This window comes from Gobius niger (genome assembly GCF_951799975.1).
Source record: "Gobius niger genome assembly, chromosome: 1".
Classification (NCBI taxonomy): domain Eukaryota; kingdom Metazoa; phylum Chordata; class Actinopteri; order Gobiiformes; family Gobiidae; genus Gobius; species Gobius niger.
The window spans coordinates 56,778,872-56,801,944 of NC_136852.1; the positions used below are offsets into that span (position 1 = coordinate 56,778,872).

At 40.3% G+C, this 23,073-nt stretch overlaps 5 protein-coding genes across 7 annotated transcripts; 3 read left to right on the plus strand and 2 right to left on the minus strand.

The window, feature by feature from the left end:
- Positions 1-58: 58 nt before the first annotated feature.
- On the minus strand, positions 59-4,567 carry svopa (SV2 related protein a). Its single transcript, XM_079562011.1, has 16 exons — positions 4,427-4,567; positions 3,699-3,856; positions 3,549-3,634; positions 3,379-3,477; positions 3,205-3,276; positions 2,993-3,117; positions 2,857-2,920; positions 2,646-2,771; positions 2,443-2,571; positions 2,292-2,365; positions 2,129-2,205; positions 1,850-1,954; positions 1,642-1,753; positions 1,479-1,560; positions 940-1,029; positions 59-599 (listed from the first exon to the last, which is right to left on the minus strand). Exons 1-16 carry the CDS (start codon positions 4,459-4,461, stop codon positions 387-389), a joined length of 1,647 nt encoding a protein of 548 aa, XP_079418137.1. The 5' UTR covers positions 4,462-4,567; the 3' UTR covers positions 59-386.
- A 364-nt stretch (positions 4,568-4,931) lies between these two features.
- usp30 (ubiquitin specific peptidase 30) lies at positions 4,932-9,274 on the plus strand. Its single transcript, XM_079562024.1, has 13 exons — positions 4,932-5,023; positions 5,524-5,633; positions 5,718-5,891; positions 5,954-6,057; positions 6,142-6,240; positions 6,347-6,389; positions 6,825-6,919; positions 6,987-7,046; positions 7,123-7,209; positions 7,285-7,356; positions 7,426-7,651; positions 7,720-7,819; positions 7,907-9,274. Exons 1-13 carry the CDS (start codon positions 4,953-4,955, stop codon positions 8,154-8,156), a joined length of 1,491 nt encoding a protein of 496 aa, XP_079418150.1. The 5' UTR covers positions 4,932-4,952; the 3' UTR covers positions 8,157-9,274.
- Positions 9,275-10,260: 986 nt separating this feature from the next.
- On the minus strand, positions 10,261-11,673 carry alkbh2 (alkB homolog 2, alpha-ketoglutarate dependent dioxygenase). Of its 2 annotated transcripts, XM_079562101.1 has the most exons (4): positions 11,613-11,673; positions 10,988-11,255; positions 10,703-10,901; positions 10,261-10,634 (listed from the first exon to the last, which is right to left on the minus strand). In XM_079562101.1, exons 1-4 carry the CDS (start codon positions 11,640-11,642, stop codon positions 10,316-10,318), a joined length of 816 nt encoding a protein of 271 aa, XP_079418227.1. In that variant the 5' UTR covers positions 11,643-11,673; the 3' UTR covers positions 10,261-10,315. The 2 variants fall into 2 exon arrangements, with proteins under 2 accessions (XP_079418227.1, XP_079418226.1); XM_079562100.1 differs by lacking the exon at positions 11,613-11,673 and having other exon boundaries at positions 10,988-11,261.
- A 22-nt stretch (positions 11,674-11,695) lies between these two features.
- Positions 11,696-14,321, plus strand: unga (uracil DNA glycosylase a). 2 transcript variants are annotated; one of them, XM_079562081.1, is made up of 7 exons: positions 11,696-11,822; positions 12,187-12,399; positions 12,479-12,574; positions 13,259-13,356; positions 13,436-13,524; positions 13,598-13,776; positions 13,844-14,321. In XM_079562081.1, exons 1-7 carry the CDS (start codon positions 11,724-11,726, stop codon positions 13,982-13,984), a joined length of 915 nt encoding a protein of 304 aa, XP_079418207.1. In that variant the 5' UTR covers positions 11,696-11,723; the 3' UTR covers positions 13,985-14,321. The 2 variants fall into 2 exon arrangements, with proteins under 2 accessions (XP_079418207.1, XP_079418206.1); XM_079562080.1 differs by lacking the exon at positions 11,696-11,822 and having other exon boundaries at positions 12,027-12,399.
- Positions 14,322-16,149: 1,828 nt separating this feature from the next.
- pxmp2 (peroxisomal membrane protein 2) lies at positions 16,150-19,358 on the plus strand. The gene is made up of 5 exons (XM_079562119.1): positions 16,150-16,354; positions 16,632-16,754; positions 16,841-17,003; positions 18,691-18,810; positions 18,889-19,358. Exons 1-5 carry the CDS (start codon positions 16,245-16,247, stop codon positions 18,955-18,957), a joined length of 585 nt encoding a protein of 194 aa, XP_079418245.1. The 5' UTR covers positions 16,150-16,244; the 3' UTR covers positions 18,958-19,358.
- Positions 19,359-23,073: the final 3,715 nt, after the last annotated feature.

Consider the following 23,073-nt stretch of genomic DNA (forward strand, 5'->3'; position numbering starts at 1 on the left):
CCAATTATAGATTGTTATCAAGTAATTGGCATTGAGTTGGCAATTATACTAGATAATGTTGAACTCTTTGTACAAGGTGCTTTAACATTTGTATGGACAAAATAAACTTTTGTACATCTTTCACCATAACAATATTTATAGCCTACATATAAACATATTAACTAATAAATGTGTCAAGGCCCAATCCAAGATTGGCCTGAAACATTTATTACCTGTATTTTGTATACAGGTAATTGTACTCAAGTGTAAAAAATACTTCAAGTTCTCAGAGATGGAAAAGTGCTAAGAGTTACAACAAACAGCTCTTTTGTGCATCCGAACAGGTTATATGCAAAGTCACAGGTGTAGGGCAGTATGGACAGAATACTGTAATGGTCTCGGAGGCTTTATTCGTGGGAGTCTGTATTGGAGTGAGATCCTCCACCTAAACTGTGGGAGGCATCGCACCCTGTCATCTCCTGACCCCACTCGTGTTGGCTGGACTCTTGAAGGCCTCGGCCAGTCGTCTCAATTGGCAAAGCACATGAGGCTATTGCAGCAAAAAGGCAGCAGCAGCAATATACTGATAAAGCTAGGTACACCGAAGACTCTAGCATCACCTGGAAGAGATTTTTTGTAATATGGACTCAGAATTACTGTATTATGTTGCAGTCTACTATACATTGCAATTCTAATGTTCAAAACAATGCTACAGGCATCTCTCAGTTGTGCTGTTTTGTGCATTCAAAAAAAGTTCACGTATGTTCATTCAAATAGACATGTATACCTGAATACAAGTTTGAATGTATATTTATTTTAAGGGTAAAAAGATAAACATTTGAACAACACAATATCAGACTTTAACATAACAATATAAGAGTAGGGTATGAAAAATTCCTTAACCCATTGTATGATCTGCTTTAGTACAGTAAACCCCAAAACAAATTGTGCAAATGTTACCTGAGCAACAAAAGGTGTAATGAGAGCACCAACTCTGGCCATTCCACTACTTGTTCCCAGTCCCAAGGCCCTGGTCGCAGTGGGGTACACCTAGAAAGTATATATTGTTATTTTTATTATTAAATCAAAGTATGATCTAGAGGTCGGCCGATATGGGATTTTCTCATAGATAGAGAAGGGCTTTCCTCGCCCATTGTTTTTTTCTTAGGCCGAGGCCAATTTAAAACAACATGTCTCATCTATAATCCTGTGTGATGCTACTAAACTGTATAATGTGCCAATGTTGAACTGTGACAGCAGGGGGTGCTTTATGAGAGGCTTAGGGCTGATTTATTCAGGACATTCATGTTTTAGTAGGTACTTAAGAGGAAAGACAAAAATCAGCCTGATCTATGTCTTATCGTTCCATTATCATAAGCAAAAGTCTGCAACATGAAATGTACAAAATATGCGTACAAGCCGATGTTTTAAAACACCCATATATCGGTCGACCGCTAGTATGATCACCCGGGTATAGAGATGAATATTATATAATTAACCTCAGGAGTGTACACATAAGCAGCCTGGAACCCTCCAGAGATAAACGCCCGGGCAATGAAGATCAAGACAGTCATGGATGTCCTAGAACAGAAAAGGCAAAGTCAAATCGGCAAGTTTTTCTTTTCTTTTTTTGAGCTCTCTATTGATTGTGTTCCTTCATACCTTCCCACACATCCGTAAAGAGGAATAATACAAAGTGAGAAAACCAGGAAGCATAGAGCCATAGTTTTTCTTCTTCCCAGTCGATCAATAGCCCACAGTGTGATCAGCAGCCCTGCCCGACAACGTCTTGATTTAGTTCAGTGTTAAATGATATGAAACACACTCACATATAAATATCTTAGTTATAGCATTAATGTGTTATATTTACCAGGGAATTCAGACAGTGTTGTCCACAACAGGTCTTTATAATCATCTGAATTGAGGTATTTACACTCCAGGCTGCATTTTAGCTCCGTTTTCTCCTTTTTTGACACTAGAGGGAGACACAAAAAGAACAACAGTAAGGGAAGGCATTTACTATTAATTATTATTTTTAGTAGAATTTATAGTTAATTTTCATTTGGGCGTCACAATATACCAAATAATAATATATAAATATATATGTGCATGTGTCAGCTGGAAAAATGAAAAAAAAAAAGGGAATTACTTCCACATACGCCGCCCTCCTGAAATAGTTCTGTGGTGAGCAGCACCAGGCCATAATAGGAGAAGGCATTGGCAAACCTTGAGAATTTGAAAACACAAACAGCATTATTAATAAATATAAACTTCTCGAGTATCTTATTTTAAACATATTCATTGCTTAATACCAAATAAACCAAAGCAGAACTGTGGTCCAACGAAAGCGTGTTGAAAATAGATCTAGAAACTTCCCGCGTTCCTCCTTTATCAATAAAGAATTATACTTTAAATTATTATGAACATCCACACTATACTCCACACGATAAGGCTTAGATCTACCTGACGGGCAGCTATTAGTTTGCCCAGTGGCATCGGTGCCCCATTCTCTGTGGCAATACGTTTCAATGTGGCCAAGGCCTTGTCTTGATTCCCTGTCAGGACATCATATCGGGCACTCTCAGGAAGCCACTGTCAAAATAAACAATCATTTATGCAGTGCCCATAAAACATTTACTTGAGCCTTAAATATACTCCATACTCACAAAGCAAAGCAAAGCAAAAATGAAAAGGGGAATGGTTGAAAAGCCAAGGAGCCAACGCCAGCCCAGCGTCGGCATCACCATGATTGCTAAAAGTACTTCAAACACAGTTCCTAATGCCCAAAATATCTGTCAAAAAATATTATTCAAGTGAGTAAATAAATTGGTTGCATACACTGATACCATAAATGTTGCCTGCCTAATATGCCATTACCTCAATTAGAAGAATGCATGTGGCTCTGGACCTCATTGGCAGAAATTCTGCATAAAGAGTGACCCTAAGATGAAACAAAGAATCATCATTAATCTACATAATTTCCTTTTTGAACAGGTGATTGAAAATCACTTACGACTGTGGGGCGCCTCCGATGCCGAAACCCACCAGTGCACGGAGGAACACAATCCAGGCATAAATAGGAGCGAATGCACTCATAAGACCATAAAACAAAGTCCATAAAACACTCATTGTTAAACCCTGTATAAGAATGATTCAATTAGCGCAAAAGGAAAATTATTTATGTGACTTTACATTACATTTTTCAAAGGGAACCTCTGCACTTACTGTTTTTCTGCCATACTTGTCTGATATGTTTCCCCAAAGTGAAGAGCTTATCATCATTCCAATAAAGACAGCCTGTATGAAATAGGTAGTCACTAAATTGTGCCTGTTTATATTAGGTAACAGGAAAACAATTGAGTGTATAAACTAAACTTTGGTGGTGTGTCGGACATTTACCGATGTGAGCAATGCCACTTCAAGGCTTGGGAGCCTCCATTCACAGTGAAGTTGTGGGGCCAAAATACTGAGGATCATCATCTCCATAGCATCAGCCATCTGATAGAAATGAGTTTAAAAGAGTTACAATGACACTGAATCCTTGCCATACAGTAGGAAAGGCCTCTTACCCAAGACAGGCCAGTCAAAATGGAAAGTTTCCATTGAAATGTCCCAAACCCAATGGCCTCTACTGCATCTTCAACCATGAATGTATCTGAAAAATAAACAAATGCATTTATATCTATTCCTAACAAGAGAATCACATATAAATACAGTACCATCAGTTGGATTGGCAAACTCCCGTGGAACCGGAGGTCCATCTGCACATGCCTCTGATTCCGAAGTGGTCTGGTCAGCAATCCGGACAACCTCGTCCTGCTTCTCCACTTCATCTTCAGAACGTATGCTGTCTCCCGAGTGACGGAACCGAATAACTCTGCAGGAAGTGTATCATCATTATTAAGACATGTGGCTGTAATTGCCCCCTCTGCTCACTTCTGAATCATCTTGTCCTCTTTATAGAAAGTGCCGTTCAGTAAAACATAGTTTTCTTCTATGTGGCTTAATTACACACTGTGGGTCTTTGCATCCTCAGTTGACAGGTCAATTATTGTAATTATCCAAAGCGCGCTTGGAAAATACCAGACATCCAGAATCAGAAGTTACTTCTTTTTTATTTTTACAAGTTCATTGTCATTTTCAGCGTTTTTGTTTATTTATTTGCATGGCCATTTTTGCCTAACACTCAATCAATAAAGGTGATCCTACCTGTGCAATATAAACTTTTGTTTTAAACCCGTTTGCTGTGATGTAAAAACGTAAAAAAAATTGCATGCATGCCCAGTGAGACCAACTGGTCTTTGCATTATTGGATGATAATAAAGAGAACCAAATACAGACCATTTACAACTGATGTACTAGCCTTGTGGGAGCTAACCAAACAAACAAACAACGTTAAATAGCTGTGAGGGCTTTCCACATGGACATGAGCACATCATTTACTTACGGTAACTGACGAAGTTGGAAAAGATCATCGTCCATTTTAGAGTTTATTGACACACAATCATCGTTGTTTTGTTACGCGAAGAGATTTTAGCTTCAGCACCGAGGAGAGCTCCGCCACCGTGCGCGCTCACAACCAATCAGAGACGGGACAGCCCACGCATGGACGAGGCCAGAGTGGATTTTAATACAGATTACGCCATTAGAATACACATGAAAGTTATATTTATAGTTTATATACATTTCCAAACATATCCAGGTGTTGCATGCTGTGCATGTACATCAAAAATATTTTTAACCTAACCTTAAACGATACAATGTGGTTATGAGTGGAACATGTAGATCAAAATCCCAAAGTTACATTTCATGAGTCAATTGTATAAATGACCGGGTCTCACTGGTGTTTTATGATCATGGATGATTCATGGATCTATTATGACGTTTTATTTACTAACAACACCGGGGTCCGTGACTCTAGTGTTCCGGCTGGAAACACGTAACCAGAGGAAGAGTTCCGCTGTAGTAGCAGAATGTTGTGGTGCAGACCCAGGAGCTCAGATAAGCTCATCGGGCAGTTTCTTGGCACTGGATGCGTGGTCAGGTAAATGCGGCCCTTGGCAGACATAACTAAAAGCTGATAAGAACTGCTCTCGGGTTAAAGGGTCACGAGGCCAGCCTGTCTGCGAGCCCCGGTCTGTTTCTGTCCGTGCATACGCGAACTGGATTTGAGTTGTACCTTACTGCCCTGATACACTTTATCATGATACATGCCATTGGTCCTTTTGACACGTGGAGAACAATGCTTTTTTGTTTTTATTGAGATTCTGTGTCTTAAAGGATGCAATGTAACAGCGATAGTGTGGGTAAGTTTTAGCAAGCTGCTAACAATGGCTTCTTCTGCTAGCATGTTTGTGTTTCTCCTCTTTGGTGCGTGTAAAGTTGGCAGAGCTGGTAATCAATAATATCGCTACAAATACGCAGAACCTTTTCTTTTAACGTAGCAACTTCAGGTGCTGTTCACGATAAGTGCGGCATCAATTATAGCAATAATGAATGGCAGATAAGACAGCTTCATTTTTCCTCTCCACTTTGTTTTTTCAGAAACAAGATGATAAAAAATTGGGGCGTTATTGGTGGCATAGCTGCGGCAATTGCAGCAGGAGTTTATGTTTTGTGGGGTCCAATAACGGTGAAAAAGAAGAGAAAGAGAGGTAAACCAAACATGTTCAACACAAAAATATCCCACAGTGCTTTCATCACTTCATGTTCATGGCTTGTCACTTTTTTCCCCCCAGGAATGGTCCCAGGACTCTTAAATTTAGGAAACACCTGCTTCTTAAATTCTTTGCTTCAAGGTTTAGCAGCATGTCCCTCTTTTATCACATGGCTTGAGAAGTTTGCCCAATCAACTCTAACTAGGACATGCAGAGAGACCCAGCTGTCCACAACTCTTCTTGAACTTCTCAAAGGTACGTAGTTATTGTTGGTAATAAAGGATGTCTTGCAGCACTCTAAAGTGAATGCACTGCAGCTTTATCTAGTGATGAGCCTGGGGAGGAAGACGTGCTGGATGCCGGGGGTCTCCTGGAAGTACTTCGATTGTACCGTTGGCACATCAGTTCATTCGAAGAGCAGGTGAGCTAAATATATGTTATTGGGTATAGATTGTATTATTTTGAATTTCAAAAACTTTAGTTTCAATTTATTCTACGGTTTTAGGACGCCCATGAACTTTTTCATGTTCTTACATCATCTCTGGATGAGGAGCGGGATCGTCAGCCTAAAGTCACTCACTTGTTTGATATGCAGTCTCTGGAGGTAAGGTATATTTAATTACATTTCCATCAATATTTAAATGAACAAACCACTTGGTTGGTACATTCAAGGAGGACTATAACCGTTACTCGACTGTGTATTGTTTTAGGCTTTACCCAAAGAAGACCCAAATATGGCCTGCAGAAGTCGAGGTAAAAGGACGTTGAGAGTACTTAGTATGTGCATGTGTAGCGCCACCTGTGCCCCAGAAATCTGCCATAATTTTAGCTATATGAATGCACTGTGTCACTCCACGGTTACACTTTGCACCAGATGGAAATCTGTGTAAACTCTTCAGTGGCAGGGCCGAATTCATGCTAAGACTTCGCACCACAAGGGAAAGCTGCCAACTGGGTGCAGTGAAATACAGTATTAGGCATTTGTTAATGTAATGTAAAACATAATGTAAAACAGACCATTTGTTATATCAATTAAAAACTAATTAACCCCCTTTGTTAAAACTGAAAACTCTATTTTAAGACTTACCGGTATATACTGGGGCAAATGCAGCTGCTCTGTGGCCCAGGGCCATTTTGAATTCACACTGGGTTTATAAATACATTTCACATTTACTTTTGTCACCATAGCACCTCTTCGTCCGATTCCTTGTTCTTTGAAATGTCAGCATCCTTTTCATGGACGTTTAACAAGCAACATGTCCTGCAAGCGATGTGAACAACAAGTATGTTTGAGCATCATTCAGGTTTTCTTTGTTTATTGGTAGTTGTTATAGCTCTGTTGTTTTCCAGAGCCCTGTGCGATACGACTCATTCGACAGCCTCTCCCTGACAATCCCTTTACCTCAGTGGGTGGGTAATGTTCATTAAATATGTATACAGAATAAAGAAAGTATGCTCATTAAGTATGCTGGTGTTTTGTCCACAGGGGCGGCCAGTTTCTTTAGACCAATGTCTCCAACATTTTATATCATCAGAAACCATCAAAGAGGTGGAATGTGAAAACTGTACAAAGGTGCCATCTTGAATCGTCGGTAAATTTTTACTTTGGACTCAAAACACAATTGCTTATTTTGACTTTTTTCCACAGCTTCAAGAAGGAACATTAGTGGCTTCACAAAGTCAAAGAACAACATTTATCAAACAGCTGAAACTGGGAAAAGTGAGTTTTTGTTAACGGTAGATACTTGAAGTCATAGTTGTTGCCGTAACTATAAGTATTGTTTTCCAGTTGCCCCAGTGCCTCTGTATCCATTTACAAAGACTGACATGGTCAAGTGAAGGTAGTCCTATCAAGAGGCAGGAACATGTCCAGTTTTCTGAGTTCTTGTCTATGGACCGCTACAAACACAGTACTTCAACACAGAGAGTTTTGCCCATCAAATGTCCTCCAAAACCCTTAAAAACCGATAATTCAGAAGATGACTTGATAACGCAACCCACTGTCAATGGCACAGGTTTGTTTGCATTTTTATCAAAGTGCTACATTTTTGGTGTAATAAATGCCCTGTGTTTAATCTTGTAGAAAAAGAGCATCAAAACAATAATCAACCCTTTTCAAATGGTTCATCTTTGTTTCACTATTCTGGAGTGAGACCCCAGCTAAGCCTTACATGTGAATTTGGGTGAGTAACCGTCTTGTTGATTTTGGCCCATGCCTATATTCATCAATGTTAACCTGCATCTTTTCTATTCTCTTCTATTGTTCACAGAACAGAGTATTTGTTCCAGCTCACAGCCGTATTAGTTCATCATGGAGACATGCATTCGGGACATTTCATCACATATCGCCGCAGCCCCGCCTCGCCTCGCGGCCCCTCGCCCTTCAACTCTCAGTGGGTCTGGGTTTCCGATGACTCTGTACGTAAAGCAAGTCTACACGAGGTTCTGTCTTCAAATGCGTACATGCTGTTCTATGAAAGAGTGCGGCGACTGAACTCGGGCGGGCGTTCAAAGGAGTAACCAGCCTTTTTTTTTATTCTTCCGCCTCAGCGCGTCGCCAACATTGGGTAAATTATGACCAATGATAAAAGCCATTGTTGAGGCCAGTTATTGCACTTTCATTGTTTCACTGTTCCAAAGATTATGGGCCATACAGAAACATATTAGCTATATCACTGCAGTTAATAATGATCATGCTTACACACTTGTCAAGATTCATTATTCATTCACGCCATACTTGGTAAGCTGCTATTGTAGCCACAGCGGCCCTGCGGTAGACTGATGGAAGCCAGGCTGCCAATCTGCACCACTGGCCCCTCCAACCACTCGCTCACACTCTACATTCACTCAGGTGGGGGGCACAACTATGGTCAGACTGACTGATTAGTGGCTGATTAGAGGCAATATTCTGGTTTGGGACAATTTCACTGTCTGGGTCTTTTTTTTACATTTTTTAATTTTGCGATTTTAGTGGTAGAAAAAAACATGTCAAATGCAGTAATCCCTCGTTACCATTCTGTGTAGTAAGAATCATTCACAAGCAACTCTTCACTTAGTTTATGATCAGGACTTCTTTGTCAAGCTATGTATGTTTCTAGAAGGAGGAACGCGTGCTCATTAACACTTTGTTTCTCTTGGGATAAATTTGGTTCGGACAGGGTCTTTGCTGCACATTAAGACGCCACATATACAAATCTCATTAAGACGCCACAAATATAACACGCAATAATTCATCTATAACAAGGAAAAACTTCAATGAGCACTTACTTCTTACACTCCCCCCTCCCTCTTCACTCAAACTAATGCCAAATGAAATTTATTTTGCCTGAAAATTCCCAGCGTGCAACCAAACTTTGAAATCATATTGGAAAGGCTGCACCATTTGAACTGAATGTAGTTTGTTTTTTAAATTATTACTAGAGATTAAGGTTTATTACAACTTAAGAACTTTAATTTTTGTATTTGTATGTTGTAATTGCAGTACTTTGAATGCCGTGGTTTAGCATGTACAAAGTTACAATGGAAAGGTACAGCCCAGTTGATTTTTTCTAACTTCACAAATGTGTATTTTCATAATGTACCTTTTGTGCGTAGTTGTAAATATAATATGAATATATATAAGAATGTATGCAGAATTTCAATAATAAAAGTACAGAAAGAATCCACAATGTTATTTTATTTTTATTTCATTTAATACCTCTATAGCTCATTTGGTTGCAGTCTTAGGAATGTGACAATATATTGTTTTTCCGATATATCGCGATATTTTGCCAGACTTTTTATTCCGATGCTTTTGATGACGTCAAGCATATTAATGAGGCAGCAGTGCTCTACTGTTTTCACAGTCAAGAGGCCAACAATGATCAAGAATTCAGTCAGGACTGCAGGGGGCGGCACTACAGTTTTAAGCACGTAGACCAAACATTGTCACACAAATAGTTTAACTTTTAATCATAGTTTTCATATTTATATACAGTGGGGAAAAAAAGTATTTGGTCAGTTTCACATAGACATTGTATTGGATTTTGGCCAAATACTTTTCCCCCCCACTGTATATAAGATTAATTTGGTGTTGATTTATTCCTTTTTAAATAGGACTGTGGTTTCTTGTTTAAATATAAATGAAGTCACTGACAGATCTAAAGACCCATTTTCACTGAGTAAGTCAGGGATCAAAGCACATGAAAAGAAATGTAAAAGATAAATAATATGTAGTAAATTCAAATTAAGGTTAAAAGTAGCATGTTTTTTTTGTAATATCATTTCTATCAAAATTAAATAGATAAATCATCATCATTGGTAATTTAATGAATGACACATTGATTTATCTAATTCCATATTTAATTAATTAATGAAAGATTTAATTAATGACATTTATTTAATGGTGCATTTATTTATTTAATGACTGAAACATTTAATTAATTAATGACACATTTATTTAATGATTTAATGGTGTATTTATTTAATTGTGGCACTTTCAATCCTCCATATTATGTAGGTTATTTTTGTGCAATATATCGATTATCACAGTATCGGCGTATTGTGAGATAATCGTTATCGTAAGACATGTATCACGTATGTATTGAATCGTGAGGTACCCAGAGGTTCCCACCCCCCTAGTCTTAACAGTTCCATTGCTGCTTTCACCACACTGGACTTTTGGTCAAAGTATGCAAACTTCATCTGTCCTTTTTTGTACCGCTGATCAGAATCCGCCTGAATGTTAGATTGATGCGCGGCGCTACCACTTTCTTGCGAACGGGCAGACTGTGATACCAGAATGTGTTTGTTGGAGAGTTCATGAGGAGTAAGCTGCCGTGGGCGAGCTCCAACTTCACTGGTTTAATGTGACTGCGGTTTTGTTTTCCCCTCGTGTCTCTGTGTCTGAAAACAAAGTCACGTGCGGCTCCCAAAGACACCGAGGCAATGGGACAAAGGGGATCCAGCTCTTTTTCATCATCCCTGTGCTCACCCATGTGGTCCAAACCGTCTTTATACCTGGTGAGAGGAAAACGTCCCATCAAAAACAAAACGGCATATGTTAGAGATCTGTTGCTTCATCTTACCTGTTGACCAAGACAAAGTTGAAAGTCTGTCCTGTGGTTTTAGTAACAGCTTCCCTGATATGCTCCAAAGTTGGGGTCCAGGGACAGGCAAAACGCTTGATTCCAGAGTAAGTGTAGGCAAGGCCGGCATCTCCATATGTCGCCTGCTTTCTTGGTATGTTGTGAACTTTTCCAAATACTTGAACTTGTGCTTCTTCCCCTACCACAAATAAATAAAGTCCATTACAAACAGTGTTATTTAATTGTGTATTTCAGCTATTGTATATTTTCGCTTTTATCACATACCTTTTGCATACACCACTTCTTCCTCCAGCTTTCTGAAGAGGATATCGGCTTCCTCTTTAGGGAATAGAAGAGCATAATCGCAGTCAAGTCCCTCTGACTCTATCTTCTGCCATGGGACAGGATTAGCAAATTCAGCCAAACCCGTTGCTTCATCATCCTCAGAATCGCACTCCTCTTCTTTCTCAGCATCTTTTTCAACTTTAAGCCTCTTTATTGCAATACTGACATCAGATGGTCGTCTTGTCATTATCTGCCCAGTAGCCATTTCCTTTGCCATCCTAGATTATGCAAGAAAAAAAACACTTTATTGACTAGTTCAGTATTTATAAAGTATGTTTTGTGACATTACACTCATAAATCCATTAACCCAGTCAATGCCGTCGTCATTCAGGCTTACAATCTGGCACATACAGGTGTTACAAGCATGTTTTGAACTCGGAAAATGCATAGTAAATAAAATCCCTTCTCACTTCAAAATAAAATCACCATTTTGCTAAATAAAACACTAGCTCTTCTGTAAATTTCACGAGAACTTTCATTTCATGCTCACATTTATTTGTATTTATTTACTTTTAGCGCATGACATGAAGCACACGGTTGGCGACGACACAGACGGCCCTTGAACGCAGCTCAGCTCATTTGCATATTCGTGCATCCTGGCGCGAAAGCATCCACGCTGCGCAACATTCGACACCCCCTTTTGGAAAACTTGCAAAATTGATCTCGTATTAACAAAATGATCGGACAGAAGACCATAAACTCGTTTTTCTCGCCTGTGTCGAGGAAAAGAACTTCTAAAGATCTCAATGACACGGAGGAGGATGCCAAAGTAGCGGTAGGTTTACAGTATTTGCGAAGGAGATCTCTCGTCGGCAGCTAGACCTGGAATGTAAACATGATTAATTACACTTAGTACTACTTGTTGTAACAGTCCACCACTTCTCACGCGCGCAGTTTAGTTTTATATCTCATACGGTATTTAGTTTTATATCTATGAGACTGTCACGTGTCTGTCCGAGCTAAACTAGAGCTGCGTTCACAGGCGCCTCTGTTTTGAAGGGTTGCACACAGTACGGGGCGAGGAGATGTTTGTTGCGCGCAGTCAGTTCCTTTTAAAACCAGTTATATCAGGATCCCTTTTTTCTGAGTGTCTTTTTCTCACCTTTTCGTCCACGCGATATACCAAAATAATGCCGAAGAAGCGAAAAATTGCTGATGTGGAGGACGAGCCTGCGTCTTCCAGTGCCAGTGCAGCTGGTCGTGTCGCTCCTTCCCCGGAGCAGCAGGAGAGGATCGCCCAAAACAAGAAGGCGGCGCTGGAGAAACTCTCCTCCAGCCAGGCGCCCTCTGGGTTCGGGGAGAGCTGGAGAGAAGGCCTGTCTACGGAGTTTGGAAAGGCTTATTTCAAACAAGTGCGTTCCCTCGTGCTCGCACACTGCTGGTGCACAGTCTGCGCGTGAGTTGTAGTATGTAATGTCTATCTTGTTGCAGCTGACGTCATTTGTTTCGGAGGAGAGGAAACGTCATACAGTTTACCCTCCTGCGGAAGAGGTCTTCACGTGGACACAGATGTGTGACATTAAAGATGTACGTAACGCCTGTTTTGGGTCTATATTGAGGGGAGACAATACGCACACTTGGTCTGTAGCTAATAGACATCTGCTGCTTCTGACACCCTTCATTGTTATTGGTTCAGTCACTAAAATCTGGAACTTTTAAAGAAGCGAAACGGGGCTCAACTCTGTGCAAACTGTGCATAGGACGTTGATTTGATTATTTAATGATTATACTTACATTTATTGGACTGATTTGATTTGCCCACATTTTACATTTAAAGGAACTGGCCACAATTTTTCCATACTGAGATTACCTGAGCTTAGACGAGTTGATACGTACCTGTCTGGTCTTTGTGCGTGCGCTCAGTCACGCAAAAGATGTCAGCATTTGGTCTCTCCCAGCAAGCGACCACGCTCTTCCACGGGCGCGCACAAAGACCAGGCAGGTACAGTATGCATCGACTTGTCTAAGCTCAGGTAAGAACATATCTCAGTCAAATTGGACATCTCTGAACCTGCATTAAACATCATCATCATATTCATCTTTTATTAACAGACTCGAGGTCCATTTGAAGACACACAACACAAACAAAACAATACAACACAAATAAAAATAACATAAGACTACAATATGATGATCAAAATAGCATTTTTTATTGTCTTATAGTTTATGGTAGCATTATAGTAATGAGCTCAAACCTTTAACTTCCTTCAGGTGAAAGTGGTGATTCTTGGTCAAGACCCCTACCACGGCCTGAACCAAGCCCATGGGTTGTGCTTCAGTGTGAAGAAACCAGTGCCGCCTCCTCCAAGGTTTGGAATATTCTTAGAAATGTTACCAACTATTGTATCATTATTATTGTTCCGAATATAACCACATTTCCTTTTCCAGTTTGGAGAACATGTACAAAGAACTAATATCTGATATTGATGGGTTTTCACACCCTGGACATGGAGATCTGACGGGATGGTCCAAACAAGGTACTTTCTTAAAACTGACATGACCTTTTCCTTCGAGCGTGTGAAGCTAATGCTCTTCCCCATGTGGACTAAGGAGTTCTGTTACTTAACGCTGTATTGACTGTTCGAGCGCACCAAGCCAACTCCCACAAAGACAAAGGCTGGGAGACTTTCACAGACGCGGTGGTGCAGTGGCTCAGCAAGAATCTCAGCGGCGTCGTCTTCATGCTGTGGGGAGCCTATGCCCAGAAAAAGGGGGCTGCTATCAACAGGGTAGGTTTTATTGCCGTGGATTAGACAACAATGATACACGCATGATGTATTGTTTTTATTTTCCTAGAAACGACACCATGTCCTCAAAGCTGTGCATCCATCCCCTCTGTCAGCTCACCGTGGATTCTTCGGCTGCAAACACTTTTCAAAGGCCAATGAGTTTTTAGTGTTATCTAAGAAGTCTCCTATTGACTGGAAGGCACTTTAAATACTGCAACGGCTCAATTAACTACTAACAAATACCTCCTCTAAATAAGCTTTTTTAACATAGTTGACCAGGCTTTATATTTCTGTTTGTTGTTAGAAAACCTTGTTCAAGTTGCTGAAAAGCTGTTGTCTTGAGTGTTCATCTTTTGTGTGTTTGCACATCATTAAAGTGTTTATATTTTCCAGCTACAGTTTTTAATACTTTTTTCCAAATTCATTCGTCAAATCTATCGAAATAGAAAACCTTACTTGATTAACAAATTCCAGGTTAATATGGATTTTAGCCTGGATTAATGCACAGGGTAGAAAGGATGGCAGCTCTGTAGTGGAATAGACAAATCGAGTTTTATGTTTTGGTCTATAATCCCCATGTTTTTGGTTGCCAGATCCTTTGACCAAAAACAAGTTTGCAATTAAAGGGAACCCACCGTGTCTTTTCATTTTGAAGGAGACGCAAAATCTACTTTTCTAATCTTTTAATCATTGTTATAACATTGTTCCCTCACTGAATAAGTAATCTATGTTCATCACTGCTCCGAAGATCAGCTAGCAGACAGTGAAAGCTTTTTTATCACCATGTCATTCCACGGTGACCTGTAGAGGGAGCTCCAGACCAATTCAAAATCCTGGCCAGCCCAGGCTCTCTACTGTCTTGATTCAGGGTTTCTGCAAGGCATTAAACAGCATTAAAAGCCATTTAATGAACTGTGCCAAAATGAAGGCCTCTTAAATGTCATTAAAATCATTACTCTGGATCCAAACAGTAACTGCATAATTTTGTCAAAAATGACTGTCCAAATCACATTCAGCTGCAGTTTACAAATTGTGCGTGTTTTCTTTGCTCAAAGTTTTCCGCTGTGTCCAATTTGCTTTTGAATATTTGAATTTCCCCTCATTCCTCTGTTTGATGAAATATTGTATATTAATGAATTAAATATGCACAGATTTATTTCTTGCAGTTGTGGCATTAAAGCCACACCGCGTAGAATAGTTAGGGGCTGCCCCCCTCTGGCAGCAGGTCCAGCACAGAAAAAATAAAAACATAAGAGAAAACAAAAAGAAAGACAGCAGAACCTCGATTCCTTTTAAGTGCACATCATTAAGATTAATATGTTATCATGAGCACCAATCAGTCAATATAATACCTTTCATGAATAAATGCAGTGTGTGTTATGTATTATTCATGCACACTGAAACAAGTAAAGCTACATGGGTTGTGGTGATGATGGTGGTGATGATGATGATGATGATGATGATGATGATTATGATGAACAACAGTGATACTAACATGGTAATAAATAAGGCATAAGGAAAAAAATAAATAAAAATATAAATGTGATTGTTGACTTAATGTAATGCATTGTTGCATTTGATGTAAATATGTAACCATATGTTATTATTGCAACCACATTATTATTGAAGTGAATAGGGGGTGGGAGTTAATAAGTTTGTCTTCTTCCCACTCCTTTTCGAGCTAGACTGCTGTTTTTTTGTTGTAATTATTGTTTTTCTCGCTTTTGTGTCTGTTTAGTGTAGCTCAAAATAAAATATTCAATCAAAAAATCAAAATCAATAGTTACCCAATAAATACAATTGAAGTACAAACATTTATTTTAGGACAGATATTTTAATTATTGAATACCTCGTACAAACATGTGCTTTTGCTGTGAGCGGCTCACCTCTTCTAAGACATGACTAACTTTACCAGGAGTGGGTACTTCTCCAGCTCGTCTCCATGGAGATGTTGAAGTCGAAGTCAGTAGAATTTGAGATTTAAATAGTTAAGGTTTTCATTAAAATCCATCCTTTAATTACCCACTGCAGAAATAGCATTTTCTGTGTCGAGCTGGTCACTAGGAGCATGTTTTGTACTGCTGGCAAAAGTATAGTCCAAAATGTTACGCAGTGTCACTTTAAATTAAACTGGCATTAAAACGCATTAAAATGACTTGCTGCTGCCGGTATAAACCCTGTGATTACATACTTAGACATTATATAGCATGAAGTATCAATGTAGAGGTACCTAAAAGAATGTGTTGACAGTGTACAACATGCTGCACAAAACCTGCTGTGGGGTTCAGTCCATAGACTCAACAAGTTCAGTCCCTTTAAGAAGGCGTTGCGTCGTGGGCGGGGCTTCTCGCGTAGACAGCATAGAGACAGTGACGTAAACAGGAAAAGTTGTACCCTCGGCCACCATGGGTTTATGATTTCAGTTTTTGCCTTACATTGAGAACATTGCAGCATTTATTGACTCCACAATGCCTGTGCAAAGCGTGCAAGTCCGTGATGCATCCGTCCATTTCAGTCTTCTGCAGCAATACCTCATACTGCTCAAGAAATACCCCATTCTCACAAAATCTGTAACGAGGTACGTATATGTGAAGTTCTCCTCAGCAAACACCCACCAGGCTCGTGCTCTATTGTTTGTCTAAACTGATATTAAAATCAAAGTCGTGTAAATACATGAAATACTTCCATGCAGTGGTCTATCCTGTTTAATTTCATGAGAGCTTATCTTGTTTGCATTGGCCACACAACTCTCTCCTGTCCAGATTTTGGCCAATCAGAAGCTGTTTATTGACCCTCCCCCTTTTTATTCGCTAATAAAATTATTTGTATGTGCATATTGTTTATCCTACTTTCAGTGCCATCATCTCAGCGCTAGGAAACATTTTATCTCAAACTTTGGAGGCAAGAAGAAAAGAAAGACATGGAGCTGCAGCCAAAGAGATTGACAAAGCTGGGGCAGCCCGATATGCCATTTTTGGGTAAGGCTAGACCATCACCAATTATTCAATGTAAAATACTACTGCTTTATAGAATCATTCACTGAAGTTGATGTTGTCATTGTTAGGTTGCTCTTCACCGGGCCTCTCAGTCATTTCTTTTACCATTTGATGGAAGTCTGGATGCCCGTCACTGACCCATACTGCCTTGTTAAACGCCTGCTCTTGGATAGACTGTTCTTCGCCCCTGCCTTCCTACTTCTCTTCTACTTTGTGATGACAGTCCTGGAGGTACATTATAGTTTGCTGCTTTCTATACTGCTACCTGTGAATGTGGATAATTGTGTTAATGACTTGATGAAGTGCAGGTATAGAGTTTGGGAAATCCACTGTTACCATGGAGATCCACTGTTACCATAGAGATCCACTGTTAGCATACATTTCCATAGAGTAACATTAGCTAAAAACAGTATAAAAAGTGGAGAAAAAAACTGCTGAAACACTGCTGGTAAATACATCTAACTCACTGTGGTGTCCAAGTGTTTTAATGTGAACAATAACCCCAGTATTTTAGCTTTTAAAAATCTCCATTAGTTTATAATTGCTGCTAATCCCATGATGCTTAGCGATATGACATCACATAGCAGTCAAAGCTGTTGGTTCATTCGAGATGAGCTAGACAGACGCAGTTTTGACAGCCGTCTGCAGACGCACAATCGAAACAGACAGCTTGTCGAGTTGCACTACTTCTCGTTCCTGCGCAAGTGCAGAACTATCGAGTCATTTTAGGTTCAGCCATCGAGTTCCGCTTTTTCAGCAAATAACATGATTTAATAAATTTTACTGTCAAATTAGGCAGTCTATTCTACATGTAATTAGTAAATGACGTAGCTGCAAAAACAATTTGCCTTTAAATATCTGTCTGTTGAAGATATTGGCTTTAAAAACAAAAAAAGTACAAGTTTTGTCAATAATCAGAAAGCATGACCGTTTAAATGTAATAAAAGTTGCTGAGGAAAGAGTCGTCTACTCTTTACTTACGTAATATTATGCAAGACAAAGTTTACCAGTTGTTAATAACTCGTTTTTAATGAGAGACTAAGACATGTGCACATGCGCGTTGATACTGTCAGTGCAGCTTGACAAAGAAGTGCATCTCGACGTTACACCGGTTAGATTTCTGTTCGACTTGCTCCAGACAGGCTGTGATGTAACGGACACGTTGGGCACGGAAAGATCGTGAGACCCCAACGAGAGCAGCCGACTCGATCAGCCACTGCATCTCCCCAAAGGCAACTGCAGCGGCTCCACGGCCCCGTGCATGACGGGAAAACACCCACCTGTCAGCGGCTCACGCTCAGGTGATTGGATACGAGTCTGTTGTGATTAGAAACGTGCTCCTCGCCCCCTCCTCTCTCCTCACTTTAGATCTAACCAAATGAAATATGACTGAAACTATTAAAGTTCCGTACTGCGCCCTAAAATAGACCTCATGTTTGATGCTTTTCAGAACAAACTCATGATTTAAAAGGAAATATTTTATCTCACAAACTTGAACAAACAAACAAATGGCAAAGTTTTCTCTGTTGAAGAATGATGTCTCTGGAGTAAAGGAAAGAGAGCAGGAGCAATTTGTTTCATTTAAGATAAACTGGAAATGAATGCCATATCTGAACGAGACGCTGCGTGATCTGAGGCCACTCTCGCTCTTCTCTGCATGTGGAGCGGTCGGCCGGACTTCAGACTTTTTTCTCCGGTAGCGTCGCCGATCATGCAGGCAAATTACGCTTCTGTGTTATATTTACTGTAAACAAAATACATTACAGAAACATGTCCTCTTTAATATTGTCTGATTTCTGTTCAAAGCATCTCTCATAAACAGTGTGTCTAAATCTAACAACAAGGTTTTTCCAGGGACCAGAAATACATTATGTAACAACTTGACCAATTGAACTCATCCATGTTTAATTTCTTCTAGGCAAAAGGTTGGTCTGACTTCGAGAGAAAAATGAAAAGTAGTTACTGGATGGCTTTAAAGATGAACTGGAAAGTCTGGACGCCCTTCCAGTTTGTCAATGTCAACTTTGTGCCTGTGCAGGTGATCCACTGAAAGAGCATTCTCCCATCTTAGTTGTGCTGTGCTACATTTTCAGATAACTCTTCCTTTTGCTTTCAGTTCAGAGTGCTGTTTGCCAACGTCATTGCCTTCTTTTGGTATGCCTACCTTGCATCAGTCAGGAAATGAAGACCGAATCAATGACTGAACTACTTATATACTGCTCCCACTTTTTTAATTTTGATAAAAATGCAGATCTGATTAATGTCAACTTTTTTCTTTTGTAACACTCAATAGGATGACTTTGAATAATACATTTCACTGCCAAATATTGTATAATTAGTGCTAATATTATTTCTTGTAGTATCTTTTAAAGATATGCAAATTGTTTAGCGTGCCTTGTTTACCTGGTAATCGGTTTAGGGCTAACCAAATGATATACAGTAAAGATCTTTTTAACAATAATAACTTTATTGTGTTCAAGATAATACATTGTGTTTTAGTGGCAACACATACTTCATTTGTTAATCAATAGCTATTGGAATCCACCATTTTGGATGCTTAAATCCAAAAATCAAGACAAAAGGGAATGCATTCTCCCTAACCAGGGATTCACTAGTAACAGCTTAAAAATAGATTAGATAACATAAAGTGAATATGAGGAATGCTACATTGGCTGTCAACCAGCTAAAAGGATCAAGATTAAATAATAATTTAAAAAAAAAATCTATGTCTGGGATTGTCCTTAACCTCCTCGCAGGCGCAGAGTCAGGTATATTGTCCCGAGTGCTTCGACGCCATAGTCTGCGAGTTTGCCTTGCATCATTTCTTTTCCCTGGTAGATGAGCCTCTGCTGGTCCACGGGGACTCTCTCTCTGGCGTAGACTTTACTCTTGAAGCCTTGCACTGTCTCCTCCGGGTCGATGTCGTAGGTGCTAAGTTGACCTTTTTCATTCTTCAGAAACACCTGGATGGTTTTCGGTTCGACCACCAGGAGAGAGGGGGTTGTAGCCGAAAGTGTGGTCTGGTCCGTGAATATAAAAGACCGGTCCGGACCATTACGGACCATGACCTCTAGGGGCGCTGTGCACTGGTCCGAGTGGTCCCTGATGGTCCCTGAGATGGTCTCTAGGTCCCTCGAATGGTCTTTGGGCTGAATTAATGGTCCTGTGTATTATGTGTGGCAGGAGTGGAGTCCTAATAGGTCTATATCAATATTTCTCATTCATATTGAGGAAAACCAACGATTTGTTTTGGGAAGATTTTTTATTTGAAAATCATATTCTTTTTCCGGATGGTTTTCGACATTATCTGTTTCAAACATTGCTCTATATTCATTCCAACCAACTGAAATATGCAAATTTGCGACATTAATGATCTTTTTTTTAATTGTACTCATTACGATTATAGACCACATCTACTGACATTCTTTATTACGTTGTAGATATTACGTGGCCTAACGGGTTACGTGCATGACTGTGATGTCAATGGTTCGAGGTTCGAGAATGACTTAAAGTGTTATTTTTGGTTTCAAAACACAGAAGCATTTTACGGTTTATGATAATGATTCTTAGCATCATTGATAACTGTACTGTTTTTATAATGTCCAAATAAACTGAATATACGGATCAGCATTAATGTTTTTCCCAGCGGGTTCCCAGTCAAAAAAAAAAAAAAAGAGAGGTGGTGACATGATCGATCCACCGACCTTGTACGCGTGAGCCCTGCGCTCTACCTATGGAGCCCTACGAGCAGGAGTATTTGCGATAGTTCCGCAGTCCCACAACATATGGATTAATGTTATGAACCGGAACGGAGTGGTGGCTTTACAAGTTCTTGAATCATTTTATTATTGTTATATGTTATTAGCGTAAATTGGCCTGAGCTTCGCTGAGCAGAGCAGCACCCACGTGATCCACATGTTCAGCAGCACCATGTCAGGGACCGGTCCCTGACTGGTCCGGACCACTCGGACCAGTGATGCCTGTATGAAGCAGAAACCAGTCATAAGTAACATGTAGGCTACCATTCTACCATTGATTCAGACCAAGGACCATCTCAGGGACCGGTCCCTGACTGGTCCGGACCACTTGGACCAATGGTCCGGACCACTCGGACCAATGGTCCGGACCACTCGGACCAGTGGTCCCTTATGCTTGTATGAAGCAGAAACCAGTCATAAGTAACAGGTACCATTGACTCAGACCAAGGACCATCTCAGGGACCGGTCCCTGACTGGTCCGGACCACTCGGACCAGTGGTCCCTTATGCTTGTATGAAGCAGAAACCAGTCACAGGCCACAGGTACCATTGACTCAGACCAAGGACCATCTCAGGGACCGGTCCCTGACTGATCCGGACCACTCGGACCAGTGATGCCTGTATGAAGCAGAAACCAGTCATAAGTAACATGTAGGCTACCATTCTACCATTGATTCAGACCAAGGACCATCTCAGGGACCGGTCCCTGACTGGTCCGGACCACTTGGACCAATGGTCCGGACCACTCGGACCAGTGGTCCCTTATGCTTGTATGAAGCAGAAACCAGTCATAAATAACAGGTACCATTGACTCAGACCAAGGACCGTCTCAGGGACCGGTCCCTGACTGGTCCGGACCACTCGGACCAGTGGTCCCTGATTCTTGCATGGGCCCAAGGACCACTTCAAGGACCACGGTCTGTTACAAACCACTGGCGGACTAGTGAACAGCATCCCCAAAGGTGACTCCTGTAATTCTCTAGTGCAGAGTCCAGTCCAATGTCCAGAGGTAAGAGAACAGTGAATTAACCTGTTTACTATGATAACTACTGATCTATTAGTAGGGACTTATAAAATGGGAGCAAATACTATTCAGTGTATTAACTTTATATGAGTTTAGACTAATTACCAAACAGCAAAAAATCATCCAAAGATCCCATTAATTGTCACAATAAACAAATAAATTCATAGAGCTACACAGGAAATCAAACCATCGACCATCTGCACTATGTAATTCCAGAAATGTAAAGCAAGATGAAAGGGGAAGTGTATAAAAAGGGGAGTGTAACATTATTTCAATAAATTAATTATGCATTGGTTTTATACAGCGCTTTTCTGGACACTCAAAGACGCTTTACATTGCACTATTCGTTCATTCGTTCATCATTTTAAAAACTGTAAAATGCTTCTGTGTTTTGAAACCAAAAATAACACTTTAAGTCACTCTCGAACCTCGAACCATTAACGTTGCAGTCATGCACGTAACCCGTTAGGCCACGTAATATCTACAACGTGTTATAGAATGTCAGTAGATGTGGTCTATAATCGTAATGAGTACAATTAAAAAAAAGATCATTAATGTCGCAAATTTGCATATTTCAGTTGGTTGGAATGAATATAGAGCAATGTTTGAAACAGATAATGTCGAAAGCCATCCGGAAAAAGAATATGATTTTCAAATAAAAAATCTTCCCAAAACAAATCGTTGGTTTTCCTCAATATGAATGAGAAATATTGATATAGACCTATTAGGACTCCACTCCTGCCACACATAATACACAGGACCATTAATTCAGCCAAAAGACCATTCGAGGGACCTAGAGACCATCTCAGGGACCATCAGGGACCACTCGGACCAGTGCACAGCGCCCCTAGAGGTCATGGTCCGTTATGGTCCGGACCGGTCTTTTAATATTCACGGACCAGACCACACTTTCGGCTACAACCGCTGCTGCACCAGGAGGGACACTCTTGAGCCAGAAACGAGTCCATAATAACTCAGAGGTTTGGAGCCGTCTGTGAGGACTTTGGTTTGCCCGTTGTTAATGGCCAGCTTCTGACACTCAGGAGCAACATCCAAATGGCTCTTCTTTATAAGTTGTTTGAGGGAGCTCACAGTGCAATCCGGGGTCACGGTCAGGGTGACGGACTCGCTCAGCATCGTGATAGTGATGTTCATCTCTGCAGGCTGAAAGACAAGACACATTAATAGTTGCAGAGAAATAAAGTGTAAAAATGTACATATTCTACTAAACTTACTTTGAGCACAGCTGACAATGATAGATGAAATCTCTTCTGTATGCTGTGTATCCCCAAAAGCTTCTGAGTGCTCTGTTTTTATTCACTGCTCCGCTGTTTAGACCCACCCACTCTTTAGATTCGTTTTCCCTCTCAGCAAGCCACTTTATAGGTTTCAGTTTCTGTTCTCCCAAAGTGATTCTGTGTTTTGACAATGACAGCGCCTTTTGGTGTTGAATAGATGGTAGCCTAGTCATGGGAATGGTTGATTATGAGATTGCGTGACGTCATGAACAAAACAGAAAC

What these genes read in the sequence shown, in the direction of transcription:
- svopa (XM_079562011.1), bottom strand. Translation starts at nt 4,461, where the DNA reads ATGGACGATGATCTTTTCCAACTTCGTCAGTTACC. An exon ending in CATGCATTCTTCTAATTGAG is followed by an intron (nt 2,772 to 2,856) that starts GTAATGGCATAT and finishes ATTTTTTGACAG; the next exon opens with ATATTTTGGGCATTAGGAAC. An exon ending in TTTTTGCTTTGCTTTGCTTT is followed by an intron (nt 2,572 to 2,645) that starts GTGAGTATGGAG and finishes TTATTTTGACAG; the next exon opens with TGGCTTCCTGAGAGTGCCCG.
- usp30 (XM_079562024.1), top strand. Translation starts at nt 4,953, where the DNA reads ATGTTGTGGTGCAGACCCAGGAGCTCAGATAAGCTCATCGGGCAGTTT. An exon ending in GAAAAAGAAGAGAAAGAGAG is followed by an intron (nt 5,634 to 5,717) that starts GTAAACCAAACA and finishes TTTTCCCCCCAG; the next exon opens with GAATGGTCCCAGGACTCTTA. An exon ending in TATGGCCTGCAGAAGTCGAG is followed by an intron (nt 6,390 to 6,824) that starts GTAAAAGGACGT and finishes TTGTCACCATAG; the next exon opens with CACCTCTTCGTCCGATTCCT.
- alkbh2 (XM_079562101.1), bottom strand. Translation starts at nt 11,642, where the DNA reads ATGCACGAATATGCAAATGAGCTGAGCTGC. An exon ending in ATGCAAATGAGCTGAGCTGC is followed by an intron (nt 11,256 to 11,612) that starts GTTCAAGGGCCG and finishes AGGATGGCAAAG; the next exon opens with GAAATGGCTACTGGGCAGAT. An exon ending in AGAAGTGGTGTATGCAAAAG is followed by an intron (nt 10,902 to 10,987) that starts GTATGTGATAAA and finishes TATTTGTGGTAG; the next exon opens with GGGAAGAAGCACAAGTTCAA.
- unga (XM_079562080.1), top strand. Translation starts at nt 12,073, where the DNA reads ATGTTTGTTGCGCGCAGTCAGTTCCTTTTAAAACCAGTTATATCAGGA. An exon ending in CCAGTGCCGCCTCCTCCAAG is followed by an intron (nt 13,357 to 13,435) that starts GTTTGGAATATT and finishes TTCCTTTTCCAG; the next exon opens with TTTGGAGAACATGTACAAAG. An exon ending in GACGGGATGGTCCAAACAAG is followed by an intron (nt 13,525 to 13,597) that starts GTACTTTCTTAA and finishes ATGTGGACTAAG; the next exon opens with GAGTTCTGTTACTTAACGCT.
- pxmp2 (XM_079562119.1), top strand. Translation starts at nt 16,245, where the DNA reads ATGCCTGTGCAAAGCGTGCAAGTCCGTGATGCATCCGTCCATTTCAGT. An exon ending in CTCACAAAATCTGTAACGAG is followed by an intron (nt 16,355 to 16,631) that starts GTACGTATATGT and finishes TCCTACTTTCAG; the next exon opens with TGCCATCATCTCAGCGCTAG. An exon ending in TCAACTTTGTGCCTGTGCAG is followed by an intron (nt 18,811 to 18,888) that starts GTGATCCACTGA and finishes TTTTGCTTTCAG; the next exon opens with TTCAGAGTGCTGTTTGCCAA.